At 44.0% G+C, this 25,793-nt stretch overlaps 1 protein-coding gene across 2 annotated transcripts in view; it reads left to right on the forward strand.

The window, feature by feature from the left end:
* The window catches only part of lrch4 (leucine-rich repeats and calponin homology (CH) domain containing 4), a 62,043-nt gene extending 43,005 nt beyond the window's left edge, over positions 1–19,038 (forward strand). The window contains exons 7-17 of one of the 2 annotated variants that reach the window (XM_045211102.1): positions 166–280; positions 944–1,050; positions 1,168–1,223; positions 2,842–2,976; positions 3,388–3,459; positions 7,462–7,516; positions 8,150–8,210; positions 8,301–8,494; positions 8,775–8,912; positions 14,097–14,174; positions 18,643–19,038. In XM_045211102.1, coding sequence (XP_045067037.1) covers positions 166–280; positions 944–1,050; positions 1,168–1,223; positions 2,842–2,976; positions 3,388–3,459; positions 7,462–7,516; positions 8,150–8,210; positions 8,301–8,494; positions 8,775–8,912; positions 14,097–14,174; positions 18,643–18,789 — 1,158 coding nt within the window. In that variant the 3' untranslated portion in view covers positions 18,790–19,038. Of the gene's footprint in view, positions 1–165; positions 281–943; positions 1,051–1,167; positions 1,224–2,841; positions 2,977–3,387; positions 3,460–7,461; positions 7,517–8,149; positions 8,211–8,300; positions 8,495–8,774; positions 8,913–14,096; positions 14,175–14,632; positions 18,491–18,642 lie in introns of those variants that run through there. The other variant, XM_041882272.2, reaches the window with a different exon arrangement.
* The last annotated feature ends 6,755 nt before the right edge of the window (positions 19,039–25,793 follow it).

Here is a 25,793-nt window from a genome sequence, read left to right on the forward strand (position 1 = left end):
GGTTACTACATGATTCCATATGTGTTGTGTCATAGTTTTGATGTCTTCACTATTATTCTACAATGTAGAAAATAAACAAAAAGCCTTGAATGAGTAGGTGTGTCCAAACCTTTTTGACTGGTAGTGTACGTGTCCCGCTCTCTCCTTCTCTATCTGTGTCTCCAGTCTGCGGATGACTTCTCGGAGCGGTCCCTGCGCATGGCTGAGCTCACCAGAGACCAGAGGAACCTGGAGGAAGAGGTGGAGGACGACTCTTCCCTCACAGAGACCCCAGACACGGGTGAGGAGTGAGCTCTAACTAAACCCCATCACACATTATAGCATCAGGAAGTCACACACCCAGGTCCTGCAGAGCTACAGGCTTTCGGTTCCAGCTAACCCCTGACAACCATCTCAGACGTTACGGGCCGCCTTCTCAGACACACATTTAGCCTACTCCTGGACTCAAACGCATTAGATTCTCCATTGAAATCTGTGTCCGGGAAACCAGGTCTAGAACCGGGAAACCAGGTCTAGAACCGGGAAACCAGGGCAAAAACATAGTCACCGGGGAGAGTAGTAAAGCCCTTGGGAATCTATGGGTTTTATTTCTGACTGGTCTCCTTGTGATGTCATCTAGTGACTCATATCCTCAGTCCCCTAATAAAGATTCACAGTATTGATACACCCTTCAAAACCATAACAAATGAAATATTAGCCCACTCACTGAGGAAAGGAACATGCTTATTGTAACAAAACAGGAATTTTATTTTGAGAGACGGATAGCGCTCTGTTCTCCTAAATCTTGTTCATATCCTCCTCTCCCTCTTCTAATAAAAAGGCTACACTATTTTAATACCCTTCGAGACATTCCCTAATGTTATTTGACTGTCTGTAATATCTTTCATCCTCCCCCTCTCCTCTCCCCTCCTCATCTCTTCCTCTCTTTTCTTGGTTTTCACAGTGAATGGGGAGGCAGAGCAGGTGCATTTCATAGACCGCAGCGTCACCGAGGAGGAGGAAGAGTGCAGGACGAATCGTCCCACTCCCCCCTCCACAGCGCCCCCGCAGGTTAGGAGAACACCTTTTATGAATGCTTATAAAGGCTTTTATTCATGCTTATATGTGTTATACATGTCTTTATGATGAGTAGATGTGTATCTAACGACGACATGGTGTTGTTCTCAGGAGAATGCAAAGGAATCCTCACCACCTCCCCAAACACAAGACTGTTCTAGAAGCAGGTGAGACACACACACACACACACACACACACACACACACACACACACACACACACACACACACACACACACACACACAAGGTTGGTGGCTCGTGGTAATGACTGCAGCGAAATCAGTGGAATGGTATCAAATACATTCACCACATGGTTTCCATGGTGTTTGATGCCATTCCATTTGTTCCGTTCCAGCCATTATTATGAGCCGTCCTCCCCTCAGCAGCATCCTGTGACACACACACACACACACACACACACACACACACACACACACAGCATTGATACTGCACAAGGAAACTTCACTCTCAGCCATGTACCCACAAGGGTATGTGATTGTGGTGTTTGTGTGTCAGTGCCAATTATATTCGACTCTTGTTCCTGCAACAGTTTCACTGCGGATTCAGCAGTTTGACTGTCTGGCTATGTGTACACAGTCTCATACACAGCAACCGCCCGTCAGCCTTTCAGATTGGAAAGGACAGATACTCTTTTGATCACACTCTCTCTCCCTGCCTTGTTTTACAAGGTCAGCCTCTCAGGGAGTGTTTGAGGAGCTGGGAAAAGTCAACAGACTGCGGTTCCCATTACTAACACCACTCACTGACTGACCCAACCAGGGGGAACACACACACACGCACCCTGTTGGGGAGGGGGAGAAAAATATATATTTTTATACAGTATTTTGACATTTTAAATATAGAAGTTGCAATGTGATAGTTAACCCCTCTCTATCTCAATATAATTTATTTTTATTTTGACGAGTTATGAAATAAATCAGACAAATGGTTTTACAGTATTTGATTTTTTAAAAAATATCTCTGGTTAAAGATCGGGTTTTGTCGTCCGTTCGAGTACTCCACTACTCACGCCCATTTCTATGTGTTTGCCTGTGGTTGTTGGGTTGGCTGCAGTGGTTAGATCAGTGGATTGAAGGGTTATGGCAGGGTTTCCCAAACTCGGTCCTGGACACCCCAAGGGGTGCACGTTTTGGTTTTTGCTCTAGCACTACACAGCTGATTCAAACGATCAAAGCTTGATGATGAGTTGAATCAGCTGTGTAGTGTTTAGGGCAAAAAACAAAACGTGCACCCCTTGGGGTCCCCTGGACCGAGTTTGGGAAACGCTGGTTATGGGTTGATGTGACATCAAGCCACTACAACCAACAGCAACAGTTGGCCAGTTTTCAACTGAATGGGAGGCTATGTTGATGCATAACAATATGACACCGCCGCGCAATATGACACCGCGCAATATTTGTTCGGTCATCACTCCCTTTTTTGACTTTTGCTCCCATTCACTGTGCTTTTATATGCTCACCCTCTTTCTCCATATCCTTCACTCTCCTTCTCCCCTCTCTCTCCCTCTCCCAGGTCCAGTGTCAGTGTGCTTTTATATGCTCACCCTCTTTCTCCATATCCTTCACTCTCCTTCTCCCCTCTCTCTCCCTCTCCCAGGTCCAGTGTCAGTGTGCTTTTATATGCTCACCCTCTTTCTCCATATCCTTCACTCTCCTTCTCCCCTCTCTCTCCCTCTCCCAGGTCCAGTGTCAGTGTGCTTTTATATGCTCACCCTCTTTCTCCATATCCTTCACTCTCCTTCTCCCCTCTCTCTCCCTCTCCCAGGTCCAGTGTCAGTGTGTCACACCCGTCCCCCTCCAGTCCCACCCTGGAGGAGAGGAGGAGACCAGGTACCCTGCTCATCTGGCAGGAGAGAGAGAGGATCCATCAGCGGAGAGACCACACGGCCAGAGACAACAGGTGAGGAGGGAGGGGGAGGGAGAGGGGGAGGGGGAGAGGGGGGATCCTTTCTATAATGGAAGCTGGCTGTTAAGGCCTGACACAAACATATATACTTTAAAAAGCTGTGATCACATTTTTGATTTTTTTTTAAACCGGACAATCAACAGAGTTCGTGCAAAAAATATATAACAAATAAAATCCCACCCCAATTTAAAATGTTTTTTTAAGGTCATTGTGCCAACTTATCTATTTACAACCAGCTGCTAGTCAACTTGTGCGATAGAGGACTTATGGTTATTTTGGCTGTGTGGATATTTCACTTCTTCAAATGGTGAACGACAAGGCAGTTGTACACAGCTATAGACTTAACTTTCTATGGAAACAACCGCCTTTCCATTCCATATCTGATTTCTAAACCTCTCCTTCCAGTTTACTGAAGACTACAACGGCCAAAACAGGAAGCCATGTGGCGACGCTGTCACAGACAGGAAGTAGCTCGAGGTAAGAGACCTTAAATCTTACATGAACCAAGCTAGTCCAGGGAGTGAGAAATCACTTTTACTGCCTGAATTGAGGCATGCGTTGTGTGAAATGTTAATGTAGACTGCATTTAGACAGGCAGCCCAATATTTTTTCCTCTAATTGGTCGTTGGACCAATCACATTTTTCACATCAGATATTTTTCAGAGCTGATCTGATTGGTCAAAATACCAATTAGTGGGGGAAAATATCAGTATTGGTCTGCCTGTCTAAGCGCAGACGTCTTTGTTTTTTCAAAGCCCCTGTTATGGTCCTCTGTAGCTCAATTGGTAGAGCATGGCGCTTGTAACGCCAGGGTAGTGGGTTCGATCCCCGGGACCACCCATATGTAAAAATGTATGCACGCATGACTGTAAGTCGCTTTGGATAAAAGCATCTGCTAAATGGCATATTATATTATTATTTATTTAGGGGGTAGATCAGCTTAATATTGCAGATAGATTGTAACTTCTATCAATGTCATTGTCTGTATCCCATGTTTCTATACATATATACACTGCTCAAAAAAATAAAGGGAACACTAAAATAACACATCCTAGATCTGAATGAATGAAATAATCTTATTAAATACTTTTTTCTTTACATAATTGAATGTGCTGACAACAAAATCACACAAAAATTATCAATGGAAATCAAATGTATCAACCCATGGAGGTCTGGATTTGGAGTCACCCTCAAAATTAAAGTGGAAAACCACACTACAGGCTGATCCAACTTTGATGTAATGTCCTTAAAACAAGTCAAAATGAGGCTCAGTAGTGTGTGTGGCCTCCACGTGCCTGTATGACCTCCCTACAACGCCTGGGCATGCTCCTGATGAGGTGGCGGATGGTCTCCTGAGGGATCTCCTCCCAGACCTGGACTAAAGCATCCGCCAACTCCTGGACAGTCTGTGGTGCAACGTGGCGTTGGTGGATGGAGCGAGACATGATGTCCCAGATGTGCTCAATTGGATTCAGGTCTGGGGAACGGGCGGGCCAGTCCATAGCATCAATGCCTTCCTCTTGCAGGAACTGCTGACACACTCCAGCCACATGAGGTCTAGCATTGTCTTGCATTAGGAGGAACCCAGGGCCAACCGCACCAGCATATGGTCTCACAAGGGGTCTGAGGATCTCATCTCGGTACCTAATGGCAGTCAGGCTACCTCTGGCGAGCACATGGAGGGCTGGGCGGCCCCCCAAAGAAATGCCACCTCACACCATGACTGACCCACTGCCAAACCGGTCATGCTGGAGGATGTTGCAGGCAGCAGAACGTTCTCCACTGCGTCTCCAGACTCTGTCACATCTGTCACGTGCTCAGTGTGAACCTGGTTTCATCTGTGAAGAGCACAGGGCGCCAGTGGCGAATTTGCCAATCTTGGTGTTCTCTGGCAAATGCCAAACGTCCTGCACGGTGTTGGGCTGTAAGCACAACCCCCACCTGTGGACGTCGGGCCCTCATACCACCCTCATGGAGTCTGTTTCTGACCGTTTGAGCAGACACTTGCACATTTGTGGCCTGCTGGAGGTCATTTTGCAGGGCTCTGGCAGTGCTCCTCCTGCTCCTCCTTGCACAAAGGCGGAGGTAGCAGTCCTGCTGCTGGGTTGTTGCCCTCCTACGGCCTCCTCCACGTCTCCTGATGTACTGGCTTGTCTCCTGGTAGCGCCTCCATGCTCTGGACACTACGCTGACAGACACAGCAAACCTTCTTGCCACAGCTCGCATTGATGTGCCATCCTGGATGAGCTGCACTACCTGAGCCACTTGTGTGGGTTGTAGACTCCGTCTCATGCTACCACTAGAGTGAAAGCACCGCCAGCATTCAAAAGTGACCAAAACATCAGCCAGGAAGCATAGGAACTGAGAAGTGGTCTGTGGTCACCACTTGCAAAACCAGTCCTTTATTGGGGGTGTCTTGCTAATTGCCTATAATTTCCACCTGTTGTCTATTCCATTTGCACAACAGCATGTGAAATCTATTGTCAATCAGTGTTGCTTCCTAAGTGGACAGTTTGATTTCACAGAAGTGTGATTGACTTGGAGTTACATTGTTGTTTAAGTGTTCCCTTAATTTTTTTGAGCAGTGTATGTATACATATACAGTGGGGAGAACAAGTATTTGATACACTGCCGATTTTGCAGGTTTTCCTACTTACAAAGCATGTAGAGGTCTGTATTTTTTTATCATAGGTACACTTCAACTGTGAGAGACGGAATCTAAAACAAAAATCCAGAAAATCACATTGTATGATTTTTAAGTAATTAATTTGCATTTTATTGCATGACATAAGTATTTGACACATCAGAAAAGCAGAACTTAATATTTGGTACAGAAACCTTTGTTTGCAATTAGAGATCATACGTTTCCTGTAGGTCTTGACCAGGTTTGCACACACTGCAGCAGGGATTTTGGCCCACTCCTCCATACAGACCTTCTCCAGATCCTTCAAGTTTTGGGGCTGTCGCTGGGCAATACGGACTTTCAGCTCCCTCCCAAAGATTTTCTATTGGGTTCAGGTCTGGAGACTGGCTAGGCCACTCCAGGACCTTGAGATGCTTCTTACGAAGCCACTCCTTAGTTACCCTGGCTGTGTGTTTCGGGTCGTTGTCATGCTGGAAGATCCAGCCACGACCCATCTTCAATGCTCTTACTGAGGGAAGGAGGTTGTTGGCCAAGATCTCGCGATACATGGCCCCATCCATCCTCCCCTCAATACGGTGCAGTCATCCTGTCCCCTTTGCAGAAAAGCATCCCCAAAGAATGATGTTTCACGGTTGGGAAACCGTGAAACTCCATGCTTCACGGTTGGGATGGTGTTTTTGGGGTTGTACTCATCCTTCTTCTTCCTCCAAACACGGCGAGTGGAGTTTAGACCAAAAAGCTCTATTTTTGTCTCATCAGACCACATGACCTTCTCCCATTCCTCCTCTGGATCATCCAGATGGTCATTGGCAAACTTCAGACGGGCCTGGACATGCGCTGGCTTGAGCAGGGGGACTTTGCGTGCGCTGCAGGATTTTAATCCATGATGGCGTAGTGTGTTACTAATGGTTTTCTTTGAGACTGTGGTCCCAGCTCTCTTCAGGTCATTGACCAGGTCCTGCCGTGTAGTTCTGGGCTGATCCCTCACCTTCCTCATGATCATTGATGCCCCACGAGGTGAGATCTTGCATGGAGCCCCAGACCGAGGGTGATTGACCGTCATCTTGAACTTCTTCCATTTTCTAATTATTGCGCCAACAGTTGTTGCCTTCTCACCAAGCTGCTTGCCTATTGTCCTGTAGCCCACCCCAGCCTTGTGCAGGTCTACAATTTTATCCCTGATATCCTTACACAGCTCTCTGGTCTTGGCCATTGTGGAGAGGTTGGAGTCTGTTTGATTGAGTGTGTGGACAGGTGTCTTTTATACAGGTAACGAGTTCAAACAGGTGCAGTTAATACAGGTAATGAGTGGAGAACAGGAGGGCTTCTTAAAGAAAAACTAACAGGTCTGTGAGGGCCGGAATTCTTACTGGTTGGTAGGTGATCAAATACTTATGTCATGCAATACAATGCAAATTAATTACTTAAAAATCATACAATGTGATTTTCTGGATTTTTGTTTTAGATTCCGTCTCTCACAGTTGAAGTGTACCTATGATTAAAAATACATATACATACATACATACATACATACATATCCTTTAAAAAATATATATATATTCCCCTTTACTACTTTCCAACCCCACCATCCCTTCCCTAATTGGAGTAAACTAGTGAACAACAACGCTTAGGCCTCTACTTCCAGTTTATACTTACTATATACATTTTATGGACACAGTCAATTTGACAATAATTATATTTTTTGTAAGGTTTTTTTTCTCCTGAACTTCTTCTACTCTCAGCCCCTGTTATGTTTTATTAGTAGCACCTGTGTGCACAGTGACTGACCTGTGGTTTGTGTATTTTCTCTCTGAATGTGCTCTGTCTCCCCCTAGTGGTACCTCACCAGAGAACAGCCAGTCCCAGAACGGGCTCAGACAGCGATGTGCGGTCAGTCTCTCAGTCAACTCTTGATACTTTCATCAGAGTACACTCTCTCTTCTATTTTTTTGACTTTCTTTTTGTCTTGATGGGTATTGTGTTACTATTTAGTATCAGCAGTATAATTCATAGCCTGGTCCCAGATCTGTTGTCTCCTTCTATAGCCTGGTCCCAGATCTGTTGTCTCCTTCTGTAGCCTGGTCCCAGATCTGTTGTCTCCTTCTATAGCCTGGTCCCAGATCTGTTGTCTCCTTCTATAGCCTGGTCCCAGATCTGTTGTCTCCTTCTATAGCCTGGTCCCAGATCTGTTGTCTCCTTCTATAGCCTGGTCCCAGATCTGTTGTCTCCTTCTATAGCCTGGTCCCAGATCTGTTGTCTCCTTCTATAGCCTGGTCCCAGATCTGTTGTCTCCTTCTATAGCCTGGTCCCAGATCTGTTGTCTCCTTCTATAGCCTGGTCCCAGATCTGTTGTCTCCTTCTATAGCCTGGTCCTAGATCTGTTGTCTCCTTCTATAGCCTGGTCCCAGATCTGTTTGTGCTCTTGCCCAACTGGGCGCATGATAGCACAAACAGACTGGTACCCAGACTGTATAATCCACACCGGATGTAAATAATGTCATTGACTCTCTCCCCCTTCAACAGAGTGCAGATCAGATGTCATTGTCTCACGTGGCACCGGTTCAGCGCTCTGTTAGCCGATCAGGTAAACACACCAGTACAGCTCACCTGCGACCTCCTGTCTCCTAGTACAGACAACTCCGATGTTAGTTAACAAAAGGTGTGTGTTTTTCAGACGGTCCGTCGTCTCCCAAGGCGTCGTCTCCTCCAGGCCTGAGCCAGAAACCCAACAGCTTCCTGTTCCGCACCTCGTCTCGCTGCAGCGTCAACAGCCAGGTCTCCATCTCAGGCTCCACACACAGTCTGGTGGAGGCAGGCCGCTCCATGTTGCGGAGAGAGGAAAGGCCAGATGTGGCACAGCTACGCAAGGTATTGCATGGTTTACCTCATTTCTATATCGTCTCCTTCCCTCCACAGTTCTTTCTCTTTTAATTTAATTACTTTTTGATTTAACCTTTATTTAACGAGGCAAGTCAGTTAAGACCCCCCCTCATCTCTCTGTATCTCTCTCATCTCCATCTCTCTCTACCTCCATCTCTCTGTATCTCTCTCTCTACCTCCATCTCTCTGTATCTCTCTCTCTACCTCCATCTCTCTCTCTCTCTCTCTCTCTCTCTCTCTCTCTCTGTCCCCCGTCCATCTCTGTTAGACTCTGGAGTCGAGGTTAAAGACCACCCTGCCAGAGGATCTAGGCGAGGCGTTGTCCAATGGAACGGTCCTCTGCCAGCTGGCCAATCACATGCGGCCTCGCGCTGTGTCCATCATCCACATTCCCTCCCCAGCAGTGGTAAGCCAATCACAGAAATCTATTGTAAAATTTGACTCAGTTTACAATAAATGAGTAGACCGGGACTTGATTTGACCAAAAAGTTAATAATATGGTATTTGTTTTGATGATGAGTCTGTGTTAACTCTGTGTCTGAGTCTGTTACCACTGTCTGTGTCTGTGAGTCTGTGTTAACCTCTACGGGATCGGTGTCCCGTATACGGGACGTTTGCGCTAAAGTGCGCTAATGTGATTAGCATGACTGTTGAAAGTAACAGCAAACTTTCCAGGACATAGACATGTCTTATATGGGCAGAAAGCTTAAATTATTGTTAATCTAACTGCACTGTCCAATGTACAGTAGCTATTACAGCGAAAGAATACCATTCTATTGTTTGAGGATAGAGCACAACAAAAAACTTATCACGGCAACTGGTTTGATACATTCACCTCTGAAGGTAAATGATGTACTTACATTCAGTAATCTTGCTCTGAAATGTCATCCTAAGGGTCCCAGAGATAAAATGTAACAGTTTTGTTTGATAAAATCAATTTTTATATTCAAATGTAGGAAATGGGTTCTACAATTTGAACCCCTGCTGTCTCTGGCTCCACGGCCATCTAGATGTGTGAAAGTTACTGTATAAGCTAATGATCCATCATGTATGACATTCCTGGGAGTGTGTAAACTTACATTTTCTATTACCATATCATTTTTGTATGTTCTCTATAGTTATGTACTTGAAAATGTATCAATTGACCAATTCGGCACATTTGGGCAGAATTTATACAAAATAATGCTTCACTGGATCAATCTGAAACGTTGCACACACTGCTGCCATCTAGTGGCCAAAATCTAAATTGCGCCTAAACTGCAATATTATATTGTGACCTCTTGCATTTCAAAGATGGAACAAAAAAAAGATAGAAAACGCATGTTTTTTTGTTTGTATTATCTTTTACCAGATCTAATGTGTTACATTCTCCTACATTAATTTCACATTTCCACAAACTTCAAAGTGTTTCCTTTCAAATGGTATCAAGAATATGCATATCCTTGCTTCAGGTCCTGAGCTACAGGCAGTTAGATTTGGGTATGTCATTTTAGGAGGAAATTGAAAAAAAAGGGTCCGATCCTTAAGAGGTGTTATCACTGTCTGTGGGTTGTGACTGTGAGTCTGTTAACACTGTGACTGTGTGTTGTGACTGTGAGTCTGTTAACACTGTGACTGTGAGTCTAACACTGTGACTGTGAGTCTAACACTGTGACTGTGAGTCTGTTAACACTGTGACTGTGAGTCTGTTAACACTGTGACTGAGTCTGTTAACACTGTGACTGTGAGTCTGTTAACACTGTGACTGAGTCTGTTAACACTGTGACTGTGTGTTGTGACTGTGAGTCTGTTAACACTGTGACTGAGTCTGTTAACACTGTGACTGTGAGTCTGTTAACACTGTGACTGTGAGTCTGTTAACACTGTGACTGTGTGTTGTGACTGAGTATGTTAACACTGTGAGTCTGTTAACACTGTGACTGTGTGTTGTGACTGTGAGTCTGTTAACACTGTGACTGTGAGTCTGTTGTGACTGTGTCTGTTAACACTGTGACTTTGAGTCTGTTAACACTGTGACTGTGAGTCTGTTAACACTGTGACTGAGTATGTTAACACTGTGACTGTGAGTCTGTTAACACTGTGACTGTGTTGTGACTGTGAGTCTGTTAACACTGTGACTGAGTCTGTCAACACTGTGACTGTGTGTTGTGACTGTGTCTGTTAACACTGTGACTGTGAGTCTGTTAACACTGTGACTGTGAGTCTGTTAACACTGTGACTGTGAGTATGTTAACACTGACTGTGAGTCTGTTAACACTGACTGTGAGTCTGTTAACACTGTGACTGTGTGTTGTGACTGAGTCTGTTAACACTGTGACTGTGAGTCTGTTAACACTGTGACTGTGAGTCTGTTAACACTGTGAATGTGTGTTGTGACTTTGAGTCTGTTAACACTGTGACTGTGAGTCTGTTGTGACTGAGTCTGTTAACACTGTGACTGTGAGTCTGTTAACACTGTGACTGTGTGTTGTGACTGTGAGTCTGTTAACACCTGACTGTGAGTCTGTTAACACTGTGACTGTGTGTTGTGACTGAGTCTGTTAACACTGTGACTGTGAGTCTGTTAACACTGTGACTGTGAGTCTGTTAACACTGTGACTGTGAGTCTGTTAACACTGTGACTGAGTCTGTTAACACTGTGACTGTGAGTCTGTTAACACTGACTGTGAGTCTGTTAACACTGTGACTGTGTGTTGTGACTGTGAGTCTGTTAACACTGAGTCTGTTAACACTGTGACTGTGTGTTGTGACTGTGAGTCTGTTAACACTGTGACTGTGAGTCTGTTGTGACTGTGTCTGTTAACACTGTGACTGTGAGTCTGTTAACACTGTGGCTGTGAGTCTGTTAACACTGTGACTGTGAGTCTGTTAACACTGTGACTGTGAGTATGTTAACACTGACTGTGAGTCTGTTAACACTGACTGTGAGTCTGTTAACACTGTGACTGTGTGTTGTGACTGAGTATGTTAACACTGTGACTGTGAGTCTGTTAACACTGTGACTGTGAGTCTGTTAACACTGTGAATGTGTGTTGTGACTTTGAGTCTGTTAACACTGTGACTGTGAGTCTGTTGTGACTGTGAGTCTGTTAACACCGTGACTGTGAGTCTGTTAACACTGTGACTGTGTGTTGTGACTGTGAGTCTGTTAACACTGACTGTGAGTCTGTTAACACTGTGACTGTGTGTTGTGACTGTGAGTCTGTTAACACTGTGACTGTGTGTTGTGACTGAGTCTGTTAACACTGACTGTGAGTCTGTTAACACTGACTGTGAGTCTGTTAACACTGACTGTGAGTCTGTTAACACTGTGACTGTGAGTCTGTTAACACTGTGACTGTGAGTCTGTTACCACTGTGACTGTGTGTTGTGACTGTGTCTGTTAACACTGACTGTGAGTCTGTTAACACTGTGACTGAGTCTGTTAACACTGTGACTGTGAGTCTGTTAACACTGTGACTGTGAGTCTGTTAACACTGTGACTGTGAGTCTGTTAACACTGTGACTGTGTGTTGTGACTGTGAGTCTGTTAACACTGTGAGTCTGTTAACACTGTGACTGTGAGTCTGTTGTGACTGTGTCTGTTAACACTGTGACTGTGAGTCTGTTAACACTGTGACTGTGAGTCTGTTAACACTGTGACTGTGAGTATGTTAACACTGACTGTGAGTCTGTTAACACTGTGACTGTGTTGTGACTGTGAGTCTGTTAACACTGTGACTGAGTCTGTTAACACTGTGACTGAGTCTGTTAACACTGTGACTGTGTGTTGTGACTGTGAGTCTGTTAACACTGTGACTGTGAGTCTGTTGTGACTGTGTCTGTTAACACTGTGACTGTGAGTCTGTTAACACTGTGGCTGTGAGTCTGTTAACACTGTGACTGTGAGTCTGTTAACACTGTGACTGTGAGTCTGTTAACACTGTGACTGTGAGTATGTTAACACTGACTGTGAGTCTGTTAACACTGACTGTGAGTCTGTTAACACTGTGACTGTGTGTTGTGACTGAGTCTGTTAACACTGTGACTGTGAGTCTGTTAACACTGTGACTGTGAGTCTGTTAACACTGTGACTGTGAGTCTGTTAACACTGTGAATGTGTGTTGTGACTTTGAGTCTGTTAACACTGTGACTGTGAGTCTGTTGTGACTGTGAGTCTGTTAACACCGTGACTGTGAGTCTGTTAACACTGTGACTGTGTGTTGTGACTGTGAGTCTGTTAACACTGACTGTGAGTCTGTTAACACTGTGACTGTGTGTTGTGACTGTGAGTCTGTTAACACTGTGACTGTGTGTTGTGACTGAGTCTGTTAACACTGACTGTGAGTCTGTTAACACTGACTGTGAGTCTGTTAACACTGTGACTGTGAGTCTGTTAACACTGTGACTGTGAGTTTGTTACCACTGTGACTGTGTGTTGTGACTGTGAGTCTGTTAACACTGTGACTGTGTGTTGTGACTGTGTCTGTTAACACTGACTGTGAGTCTGTTAACACTGTGACTGAGTCTGTTAACACTGTGACTGAGTCTGTTAACACTGTGACTGTGAGTCTGTTAACACTGTGACTGTGAGTCTGTTAACACTGACTGTGTGTTGTGACTGTGAGTCTGTTAACACTGTGAGTCTGTTAACACTGTGACTGTGAGTCTGTTGTGACTGTGTCTGTTAACACTGTGACTGTGAGTCTGTTAACACTGTGACTGTGAGTCTGTTAACACTGTGACTGTGAGTATGTTAACACTGACTGTGAGTCTGTTAACACTGTGACTGTGTTGTGACTGTGAGTCTGTTAACACTGTGACTGAGTCTCTTAACACTGTGACTGAGTCTGTTAACACTGTGACTGTGTGTTGTGACTGAGTCTGTTAACACTGTGACTGAGTCTGTTAACAATGTGACTGAGTCTGTTAACACTGTGACTGTGTGTTGTGACTGTGTCTGTTAACACTGTGACTGTGAGTCTGTTAACACTGTGACTGTGAGTCTGTTAACACTGTGACTGTGAGTCTGTTAACACTGTGACTGTGAGTCTGTTAACGCTGTGACTGTGAGTCTGTTAACGCTGTGACTGTGAGTCTGTTAACACTGACTGTGAGTCTGTTAACACTGTGACTGTGTGTTGTGACTGAGTCTGTTAACACTGTGACTGTGAGTCTGTTAACACTGTGACTGTGTGTTGTGACTGTGAGTCTGTTAACACTGTGACTGTGAGTCTGTTAACACTGTGACTGTGAGTCTGTTAACACTGTGACTGTGTGTTGTGACTGAGTCTGTTAACACTGACTGTGAGTCTGTTAACACTGTGACTGTGAGTCTGTTAAAACGGACTGTGTGTTGTGACTGTGAGTCTGTTAACACTGTGACTGTGAGTCTGTTAAAACTGTTACTGTGTGTTGTGACTGTGAGTCTGTTAACACTGTGACTGTGAGTCTGTTAACACTGTGACTGTGTGTTGTGACTGTGAGTCTGTTGTGACTGTGAGTCTGTTAACACTGTGACTGTGAGTCTGTTAACACTGTGACTGTGAGTCTGTTAACACTGGGACTGTGTTGTTGACTCTGCCTGATGTTGGTCTCTCTGCCCCTTTAGCCAAAGTTGAGCACTGCCAAGTGTCGTCTCAACGTGGAGAACTTCATCTCTGCCTGTCGTAGGCTGGGGGTCCCTGAGGTAACAACTTCTCTTTGATCCTTTTCTTCTTTCTATGGTTCATCACATGTAAAAATGTCATGGCGTCCCCTTAATCACGTATGGTAGTATTTTTCTCAGCTCTGAAATGATCCAGTAATGCTTTACAAACAGTTTTTGTTAGCTACTTGTTGCATTGTCCTTCTGTGCTTGAAGCTAATTCTGTTTGCCTTTGTGTCTCTCTGTTTTCTGTCATCTTCCGTTCATCTCTGCTTTCTGTCATCTTCCGTTCATCTCTGCTTTCTGTCATCTTCCCCTCTTCCGTTCATCTCTGCTTTCTGTCATCTTCCCCTCTTCCGTTCATCTCTGCTTTCTGTCATCTTCCCCTCTTGTTCATCTGTTTTCTCTGTCATCTCCATCTCTCCCTCTCCATCTCTCCCTCTCCATCTCCCCCTCTCCATCTCCCCCTCTCCATCTCCCCCTCCCCCTCCCTTTATCAGACGGAGGTGTGTGTGTTCTCTGACGTGTTTCTCTGTAAGCTGCCTGCTGTGCTGCGCTGTGTGGAGGCCCTCGTGAAATGTGAGGTAGAGGGGGAGACCCCCCACAACCCCTGCCCCTCACTGCTCTCGGAGGGCTTCCTGGTCTTCTACATCCTGGTCATGGTCCTGCTCTACACACTGTACCGTCACCTGGTCACATAGATACTGAGGACCCTGTTCTACACACTGTACTATCACCTGGTCACATAGATACTGAGGACCCTGTTCTACACTGTAATAGCACCTGGTCACATAGATACTGAGGGAGGGGGTGTGTGTGTGTGTGTGTGTGTGTGTGTGTGTGTGTGTGTGGAGAGAGAGAGAGAGAGAGATGGCACGAGAGCGTGTGTACTCGGACTGACACTGACGTGAATTTGACCACCTAATACGAACATTCACAGACAACCCGGATTTAAATAATCCACCGTGAATTCCCTGAAAAACGCATACACATGTGCAAAACACACACACACACACACACACACACACACACGCGCTGCTGTCCTGGTATGCAGGGTGAGAGACGGGCTCACAACGCAGGAAGGACTGTCAGCTACCCCCTTCCAACCTCACAGCTGCTCTCGAAACGTACACAGCATGATAGTACACACTGTGTGGACGCACAACAGCTGGTGTGGCTGAGCACAACATGGAACCAAATAACAAAAGGATCACTGAGTGTGCGTCCTTTTAACGTTTAGAGTATGGCTCTGGCCCATATATCGAGGCCCATATTTATATAATCTGATATACCCTTTTGTAAATACCTTTCTTGCGTGACAACCTATGTGAATGAATAGCAGAGAAATACATTTTAGTGAAAACACTACAGTTCTAGTATAGATATACAGAAACACTTGACTTTTTTACGGGCTTCCCCTACATCCATCAATCAATCACATTTTATTTATAAATCCCTTTTTTACATCAGCAGATGTCACAAAGTGCTTATACAGAAACCCAGCCTAAAACCCCAAACAGCGAGCAATGCAGATGTAGACCGCCTTAGCCTTTAACCTCTGATGCACAGCATGTCTCTACGTCTGACTACTCAGAGAACCCGTTGTAACCCTTGAGGTGATGAAGGACCCGATGTCTATCAAATAAGAGGACGTTTTGTGACTCTAAGACTCAAAAATTTGCTGAAAGGATTGAGACATTTTCTCATGGAAGCCACTTTGGGAAAATGAGACCAATCACTAGTGCCTGTTATGACTGACTTGACAGTAATACTACTCACTGACCCAACGCCTTACACTTGTTTCTGCCTGCCGTGTCTGACTGTGACCACCAGGGGGCGGTGTTGCTACACACTACATTACACCGACTGCTATCCGCAATGCTTTCATGTCTAAAAACTGAAGGTACAGAATCATTTCCTTGTAATGATTTATGGTAACTTGTTGTTGTTGTTGCTGTTTGTTGTTTGTTTGGTCACTTTAGACCAGCTTAACATGCTTCATGTTTGTAAAAATGTAAACAACGAATTAAATTATTTTTCTGTCGTATTTATTTTTTTAAAGATTATGTTAAGTCTTTTTTTTTTTTTCTCTGTTTGTTGCAGTGCTTGGAGAAAGAGAGCATTGGCCTCATAGATAAAAGCTAACAGAAATCAATTGGGTGAATTCGCTTCCTGATTGAGACAGATTACTGGTTTTAGCCATTCAATGGGACCACAAATAAACATTTAGATAAAGATAATGGTTAGCTTGTGTATCAATCTGATAATTAACTTAAGTCTGAATTAACTGTCATGTGATCTGCTCTTACAGTTTAGTCACTACATTTCCCATCAGCCCTATTGTGTACAATATTGCTCTGGGTGCTCATGGGAAGCTGTGTTTTAGTGCATTGTTGAGGCCACTGCTTTCTCCAGCATAAGGATATGTCATAGCTTACTGGGTCCTCTGTGAAACATCTGTATGAAGTCCAAGCTAATAGAGCTTGGATTTGTTTAGCCTTTCCATTTTTGGGCAAAATTAATGAGGAGAGAATAGGGTTTTTGAAAATAATATGTTTTTTTCCCCGTGAGATAATATAAGTGACGTTAGCTGATGAAGATGATCTCGTAGGACAAAAACGTATAAGATCTCCTAAGCCTTTGTTTACCACAGACCTTTTATTTTCGGCGTTCATCCCCAAAAAAAACTACAAAAGCTCCATTACATTTTCCCCGTAGGCTTTGTTCAACGAACCATGGCAGAGTTGGTGCCTACAAAAAGACGCCATTACTATTTCTCTCTGCGGGGCACCTTGTCAAAAATACTGAGGAGGTGTAACGCACACACACACACACACACACACACACACACACGCACACACACACACACACACACACACACACACACACACACACACACACACAGTGTAAATAGAAGGCAACATTTCACCTTGTATTTGAGGTGTGTCTTACTCCGAGGTGTCATCCCAATACTGTAATCAGGACTTTTCATAGGACAGCGATAGTATGCATATTGATAGAGCTTATTCACGTTGTATGAAGTGGGCAGGAAGAGCGGCCATTTTGGTGGTTACAACTCCTCCTCCTTCTACTCCTGTGTCCATAAGGGATATGTAGAAATGTCTATTTCCTCTCTTTGTCTGTTACAGCATTTTTTGGCGCATAACCACATAGTCATAGCCGTTGTTGGAATTGCATTTGCGAGAATGTTTAAACCAACATTTGTTTTATAAAAAGAAAAATGGTGGAACCACCACCATATTCACTGTTTTAGAACTGAATTCTAGTTTAAAATGTTAACTGAACAGAAATACTGTTGTATTTTGTAATATTTATATAATACCTATGTATTTAAATGAGACAAAGGAGTTTATATAAAATCTATTTTTTTTTCCTCTAATGAAATTATTAAATAAGGAATTTAACCATTTCCGGTGTCATCGTCTGCTCTGAAGTTGTCTGCTTTTGCTGCTAAAAGTTTGTAACTGTATTATTCATGTCGAGCTTCTGTTGCATTCTGCCCTGCACTTAAAACTCTGCTATGCTATGTGGATACCAGGTTTCGACTGTAATGTGTGTGCCGCCCTCTAGTGGAGAAGGTACGTTTTGGCGCACGCAGCAGCTCGCACAGCAGAGGTAATGATTTGCATCCTGCATGTTTGGACTGTGGTTAGTAGAGGTGGATCCGTTACAGGTCTCTCAAGTCTTTCCTCGATTCCTTGTCCTCTCTCAAGCCCTCCACAAATTGGCGTTTTCCTTATTAGATCGAACCAGGTACTTTGCGTTGCAACCTGTGTTTTCATCACCTCCGTCTACCTACCTCCCTACAATCATTTTCTTTGACGTTCACGTGTCACTGGTCACAAGCTCCACCCACTGACTGAGATTTTATCCAACTAATCACGTTTGGCCCTCAAACTCCACTGAGCTCTCGGCTCTTTTTCAATTAGTCTCTCCTCGAATTCCTCGCGTCCTCTCTTTCTCAAAATGCGTTGGACTGAGGGGAGGGGCTTTGGACCTTTTTCCTCCAATACGATTTGAAGAGGAGAAGAGAGAGGAATCGAGGCCCAGATGGATTGAGAAAGAGCCTTGGCCTCTTCAAAAGTTGAGCGAGAAGTGTGTGTCCTTTGGTTTTACACTGACGAGTAGAGAAAGATTGGAGGAGAGGACGGGAGAATTCAAGAAAATACTTTGAAAGAGTCCAATAGTACCTTTTCTCCCTTTCCCGACTATGGTCTCCACTCCCTCCTCTTATTCCGTGGTGGATAAAGAAATGGGTACTTCATGTAGTGTGGTCCTGGTTGGAGCATGCAGTGGATGTAGCCATCAGTGTACAAATATTAAAGTAGTATGGTGGACGTCTTGTGTGGTTTTGCTCCTTAAGCAACTATCGTGATTGTGTGACCATAATGGTTGTTTGACTACAAGTTAACAAGTCATTTAGCTCTGTGGTATCAGATGTGCACGATCATGTACAGTGTGTGACTTCTGTCCCTCTTCCCCACCCCAGGACACCCTGTGTCCCTGCCAGCTGATCATGGACGGTGAGGGTCTGTCTCGGGTCGCCCAGACCATCCAAGCCCTGCTGGATCTCCCTGTATCAGGACCCCGACGAGCCTCTCGCCAGGAAGCCGCTGCTCCAACCGGGCTGCCCTAACAACTGCCTTACCAGCATGCTGTAGTTGTCATTACAGAACAAAATAGAATGCCCTCTACTGGATGGGAGTCTGTAGTGCGAGTGGTCTCTTTCAGTCCTTGCCCATGTCCGTTTGCGGTCTAAACATCTGCATTTTAAGACGTAACGTTACCATTTCTTACAATGCCCATATAGAGGACAGTACAGCCTCCCCATAAGACTCTACTACAGTGTCACATTGAATAATAAAACATCTCAGGAAACTTTCAAGGGTTGTATTCTTTTAGGTTTGTGTGTGTTACTGTATTCGTCTACAGAGGGCCCCATTTCAACACAGACCTCGGGTGGTATAAGTCTTCCCATCACCATCAAACCTGCTGTTCTTAGAAAACGTCTGATGGGGGAGGGAGACATTTTTTTCCCCCTTTTAATTAATCGTCTGTCGCTTGAATCATGAACCAATTACCAGCGGAGTCTAATTGACAATCAGCAGTAATTGCTCCATTGCACTCCCGATGGCAGGCTTTATCCTCTCTCTCTCTCTCTCTCTCTCTCGCTCTCTCTCGCTCTCTCTCGCTCTCTCTCGTCTCATCTCGTCTCTTCTCTCTCTTCTCTCTCTCAGCTCTCTCTCGCTCTCTCTATCTCATCTCTCTCTATATCTATATATATATATATATATATATATATATATATATATAATGAACACAGAGTGGTGAGTACGAGATGAGAGCCTGTCTATTCCTCTCACGTCCCGGGCGGAAGCCCCTACGAGAGCCGGCTTGTTGCTCGTAAGCGCCGTGTCGGGGAGTGGAGTGTCTGGCTGACATTTATCGGCTGTAATTGAAGCCGTGAATGAACCCCCGTGCCCGCACTCAAGCGTCATGGAAACGGGGTTCTGCGGGTCCAACCTCATTTGTGTTAGGAGACTACGCCGTACTGATAGTAATATAGATTTATGACAGTGATATCATTAGATTTATTGCAGGTTTTTGGAGCGCCGAGACTTGAGATGAGCTTAACTTGCATGATCTTGTCTGGTGCTATTATCCTTTTGGAAAGTTTATTAACCTCTTAAGGATCTGACCCTTTTTTTCAATTTTCCTCCTAAAATGACGTCCCCAAATCTAACTGCCTGTAGCTCAGGACCTGAAGCAAGGATATGCATATTATTGATACCATTTGAAAGGAAACACTTTGAAGTTTGTGGAAATGTGAAATTAATGTAGGAGAATATAACACATTAGATCTGGTAAAAGATAATACAAACAAAAAAACATGCTTTTGCTGTCTTTTTTTTTGTTGTTCCATCTTTGAAATGCAAGAGAAGGTCACAATATAATATTGCAGTTTAGGCGCAATTTAGATTTTGGCCACTAGATGGCAGCAGTGTGTGTGCAAAGTTTCAGATTGATCCAGTGAAGCGTTGCAATACTGGACTATTTTGTAACAAGTCTGCCCAAATGTGCAGAATTGGTCAATTGATTCATTTTCAAGTACATAACTATAGAAAACATACAAAAATGATATGGTAATAGAAAATGTAAGTTTACACACTCCCAGGAATGTCATACATGATGGATCATTAGCTTATACAGTAACTTTCACACATCTAGATGGCCGTGGAGCCAGAGACGGCAGGGGTTCAAATTGTAGAACCCATTTCCTACATTTGAATATAAAAATGGATTTTATCAAACAAAACGGTTAAATTTTATCTCTGGGACCCTTAGGATGACATATCAGAGCAAGATTACTGAATGTAAGTACATCATTTACCTTCAGAGGTGAATGTATCAAACCAGTTGCCGTGATGCGTTTTTTGTTGTGCACTCTCCTCAAACAATAGCATGGTATTCTTTCACTGTAATAGCTACTGTACATTGGACAGTGCAGTTAGATTAACAAGAATTTAAGCTTTCTGCCCATATAAGACATGTCTATGTCCTGGAAAGTTTGCTGTTACTTACAACAGTCATGCTAATCACATTAGCGCACTTTAGCTCAACCGTCCCATTTACAGGACACTGATCCCGTAGAGGTTAAAGAAGGAACAAGGTGTTGTGGTTTAGATAGGGGTCAAATACAGGGCCGTACAAGATTTTGTATTTTATTTATTTTATTTCACCTTTATTTAACCAGGTAAACCAGTTGAGAACAAGTTCTCATTTACAACTGCGACCTGGCCAAGATAAAGCAAAGCAGTGCGATAAAAACAACAACACAGAGTTACATATGGGGTAAAACAAAACAAAGTCAAAAATACAACAGAAATACATATATATACAGTGTGTGCAAATGTAGCAAGTTATGGCGGTAAGGCAATAAATAGGCTATAGTGCAAAATAATTACAATTAGTATTAACACTGGAATGATAGATGTGCAAGAGATGATGTGCAAATAGAGATACTGGGGTACAAATGAGCAAAATAAATAACAATATAGGGATGAGGTAGTTGGGCAGGCTAATTTATCATTAGTGCTTCCTAAGTTTAATGAGGCTGAATGTTTACTGCAAGAACAGAAATCCTATAAGCAGGAAAGATATTTAAAACAACTTTTATTGTTCAGTAATAAACTCTTTAACTTGTGTACATTTGGCAAAGTGGATTATTAGCTTTTCAAAACAGAAACAATCTTCAAAACAATCACAATTCAGTTGTACGATGCTGTGTGTAAAATTGCAAAACAAACGTTTCGATGCTGTAGTTGAGGTAAATCTCCTGCAGGTGTCACTATGCCGAAGACTCTTGAACAGTGTCCAACTGAAACTCTTTGGACGACGCTGGATAAGACCAGACCCGTCCTGGAATCAACTTCAAAAGGTTCCTTCTCTTTTACCTTCACTTGTATATTTACTTTCAGAGGCAGTATTTGATTGGTTCCTACCTTCACTTGTAGACTTACTTTGAGAGTCAGTATTTGATTGGTTCCTTTGCTCCAAAATCCACCAAAGTCTTATGCATGATCTACAGGTAACTGCCAATATAAAGGAAACACTTGAGTAAACGTGGGATACAAATAATATTGAAATCAGGTGCTTCCACACAGGTGTGGTTCCTGAGGTAATTAAACAATTAACATCCCATCATGCTCAGGGTCATGTATAAAAATGCTGGGCAGGCCATTATTTTGCCTACCATGACTACGCCCCCATAGGATGCAGGTAGCTTAGTGGGTAAGAGCGTTGTGCCAGTAACCGAAAGGTGGCTGGTTCTAATCCCCGAGCCGACTAGGTGAAATATCTGTCGATGTGCCCTTGAACAAGGCACTTAACCCTAATTGCTCCTGTAAGTCGCTCTGGATAAGAGCGTCTGCTAAATGACGTAAATGTAATGACAATGCCCCCATCCACAGGGCACGAGTGGTCACAATGGTTTGATGAGCATGAAAACGATGTAAACAATATGCCATGGCAGTCTCAGTCAACAGATCTCAACCCAATTGAACATAGGCCTATGGGGGCAGGGAGACCCACCCACCTTGACAAAGAAAGGCCAGAAAGACACACAACGTATTTGTATGACTCAGATCCACTGATGTTTGTAAGATAATATATAAAAGAGGAGAGTACTGAACCTCTATTTTGGTGGCGTATTCAGATGATGCCAGTTTCCTGATGATTCTGTACTGGGGTCTCTCTGTGAACTAAACAACAGGGAGAAAGATGCTGGTTAAACGAAAAGAGACTAGATCATATACTGAGTGAAGAGGAGGACAGGTAGTGCCTGCATGGTGTGGTCTGATGGTTCCAGTCTTGTCTGGCCTGCTCCTGCTGTCTCTGTGAACTATGGGAGAACAAGAGAATGCTGCAAGCTGAGATGAGCCAGATAGCACTGAGATGAGCCAGATAGCACTGAGATGAGCCAGATAGCACTGAGATGAGCCAGATAGCACTGAGATGAGCCAGATAGCACTGTGTGCCACACAAGCCATCTGTGCTGTGCAGAAACACTCAGGGCCCCATCGATCAACACCTGGTTATACTGAGGGGAAATGGGGAAGTAGTCTACCTGGTTATACTGAGGGGAAAGGGGGAAGTAGTCTACCTGGTTATACTGAGGGGAAAGGGGGAAGTAGTCTACCTGGTTATACTGAGGGGAAAGGGGGAAGTAGTCTACCTGGTTATACTGAGGGGAAAGGGGGAAGTAGTCTACCTGGTTATACTGAGGGGAAAGGGGGAAGTAGTCTACCTAGTTATATTGAGGGGAAAGGGGGAAGTAGTCTATCTGTGTGTAGCGGTGTGGTCAGATGGGGTGATTAATCTGATATCCACCTGCTGCTTCATGAATCTCTCTGTTTCTAGGAGAGAAAGGTGACAGAACACTGAATATCTCACTCAAGTTGTGTCCTGATTATGAGGGGGATCCCTGATGAATTTCCTATCACTAAAGGGGTCTCCCCAGCCCCGGCAGTTTGACAACCCCTGCTGAACACACTAGATCCTCCATGCTTACGTTTCCCTTTCATGCTTGGGACAATACTGTTTTGTTACTGACCAGGTGCCATTTGGACTGTAGAGTGCCATGGGTTGGCTGCAGCGGTCTCCATGTAAGTTCTGTCTGTGGCCAGGGTTCAGACAGGGGCCTAACCACACAGACGACAAAGGGTTCATAATACAATATACAGTAGATGAGATGAGCTTCAACATCCTACAAACAAACCTCTTTTAGGGTCCCTTTTAAGATGTCAATCAATCAAGTTCACAACACAAGTTATAGCCCCCCCCAAAAAAACGCCCCACAAGATGGTAGACGTGTTTGAATAATGCTGCGTTCGTAACCAAGTGGGAAGTGGGAATTTACCACGTACGACTGGGGAAGAATTCACTTGACGGCCCTCCAACTGGTAACTACTATCATCGTGAGCTCCCACCTCTGACCTCTTACCTCACCTACTAAGGAAATTACAATCATGATAACTGTACTTTTAGTTTATGGTTTACGCAACTTGTTGGCCATTAGCCAATCAGCGTTTCTCAATGAGTTCAAAGCACGTGAATGCATCCAACTGGTACGACTTCACAACTGGTAAATTCCCACTTCCCACTTGGTTACGAAAGCAGCAATTGAAGTATCTCACTGATTTAAGACTAAGTCTACGTTTACACAGGCAGCCCATTTTTATAATATTTATTTTTCCACTCACATCAGATCTTTTCACATCAGATCTCTTTCATGTGATTGGTCAAAAGACCAATTACTGAAAAAAAAGGATCATAATTGGGCTGCCTGTGTAAACGCAGCCTAGGAGATCTCAGCTGATTTAAAATGCACGTTGTCATCATCATCTTCTCTTTCTTTGCTCTAGTTAGTTTTTGTCATTGTGACTATCAGACAGGGTCCAGGTGAAGCTATGGGACTTTCGTCTGAATGAGAGGTGATTATTCGACTGCAGCAATTTTGTTTTTTTTTGCAGTCAATAAGAAGAAGCTCTGTTAGCCGTGTCTCTGACATGGTGGAACATATAAATCAATCAGCAACACCTGATGGAAGAAAAGGTTCATCAACTGCTTCCGTAGGGATATGGTTTGGTTTTTAGCAATTTTGCTGACACAGGGACAATGCACATTAATCAACATTTTCAGTTTACACATCAATGTAAATGTTTAAACTAATTAAGCTAATTTACATCTGATAATTTTCTTTTTTTTTTGAGTTGTTAGTAGAATCATTCATCTGTTTGGTGGGTTCTGAGCATATGGTATTTTTAAGAGGGCAGAAATGACGCAAGGTTAGCTCTGTTTGACCCCTGCTGAATACACTAGATCCTCCATACTTACATTTCAAATGTGTCACATGCGCCGAATACAACAGGTGTAGACCTTACAGTGAAATGCTTACTTACAAGCCCTTAACCAACAATGCAGTTTTAAGAAAATTGAGTTAAGAAAATATTTAAAGTAAAAAGTAACACAATAAAATAACAATAACAAGGCTATATACAGTAGAGAGGGTATATACAGGGGGGTACCGGTACCGAGTCAATGTGAAATAACAGTAGGGAGGCTATATACAGGGGGTACCGGTACCGAGTCAATGTGAAATAACAGTAAAGAGGCTATATACAGGGGGTACCGGTACCGAGTCAATGTATGGGGTACAGGTTAGTCGAGGTAGTTTGTACATGTAGGTAGGGGTAAAGTGACTATGCATATATAATAAACAGTGAGTAGCAGCAGTGTAAAAACAAAGGGGGGGGGGGGGGTCAATGTAAATAGTCCGGGCGGCCATTTTATTAATTGTTCAGCAGTCTTATGGCTTGGGGGTAGAAGCTGTTAAAGAGCCTTTTGGACCTAGACTTGGCGCTCCGGTACCACTTGCCGTGCGGAAGCAGAGAGAACAGTCTATGACTTGGGTGACGGGAGTCTGACAATTTTTAGGGCCTTCCCTTTTCATGCTTGGGACTCTTTTGTCACTGACCAGGTGCCATTTGGACTGTATAGTGCCATGGGTTGCCATGGGTAGGCTGCAGGGGTATGTTGGGGGGGTGGTTCTGGCATCGTTTGGACTGGTCTGTTCTCCCTCCACATCAGGCCACCTCAGGAGTGACAGAGGGTCATCATTAGAAAGCAGTACTGAGCCTAATAGCTATGTCACTACGGGGGTGCATCTCAATAGTTTAGTAGCTTCCTGTCCTCTGTCTGCACTGATGTGATAGAACTGGACAGGCGAACGGAGACTCCCGACAGGAATCCACTATTACTGCCTATTTAGATCAGTGCCGAGAGTAGATGAGAGGAAACCATTTCAGACCGTTGCACCTGTAAATTGAGGAATATTCCGTCGGTCGCGACGAAACACGACGTCGGTCCCGTGCCAGCCTCATGTTCCTGCCGTGAACTACAGAGTGAGAGAAAGTGGAGCAGTAGATTCATCCTGAATCCTGTAAGTGATGTGGAACGGTAGCGCCACGGGATTTAACAGAACACATGGGAAAACAAGTACAACACAAAGGTATTCTATACGACTCTATGGGTACGGCTGTGAACAATGGGAAGCAGAGAGGAGCTACCTGCATTTTGTGT

The sequence above is a fragment of the Coregonus clupeaformis genome, chromosome 35 (assembly GCF_020615455.1).
Source record: "Coregonus clupeaformis isolate EN_2021a chromosome 35, ASM2061545v1, whole genome shotgun sequence".
Taxonomy (NCBI): Eukaryota; Metazoa; Chordata; class Actinopteri; order Salmoniformes; family Salmonidae; genus Coregonus; species Coregonus clupeaformis.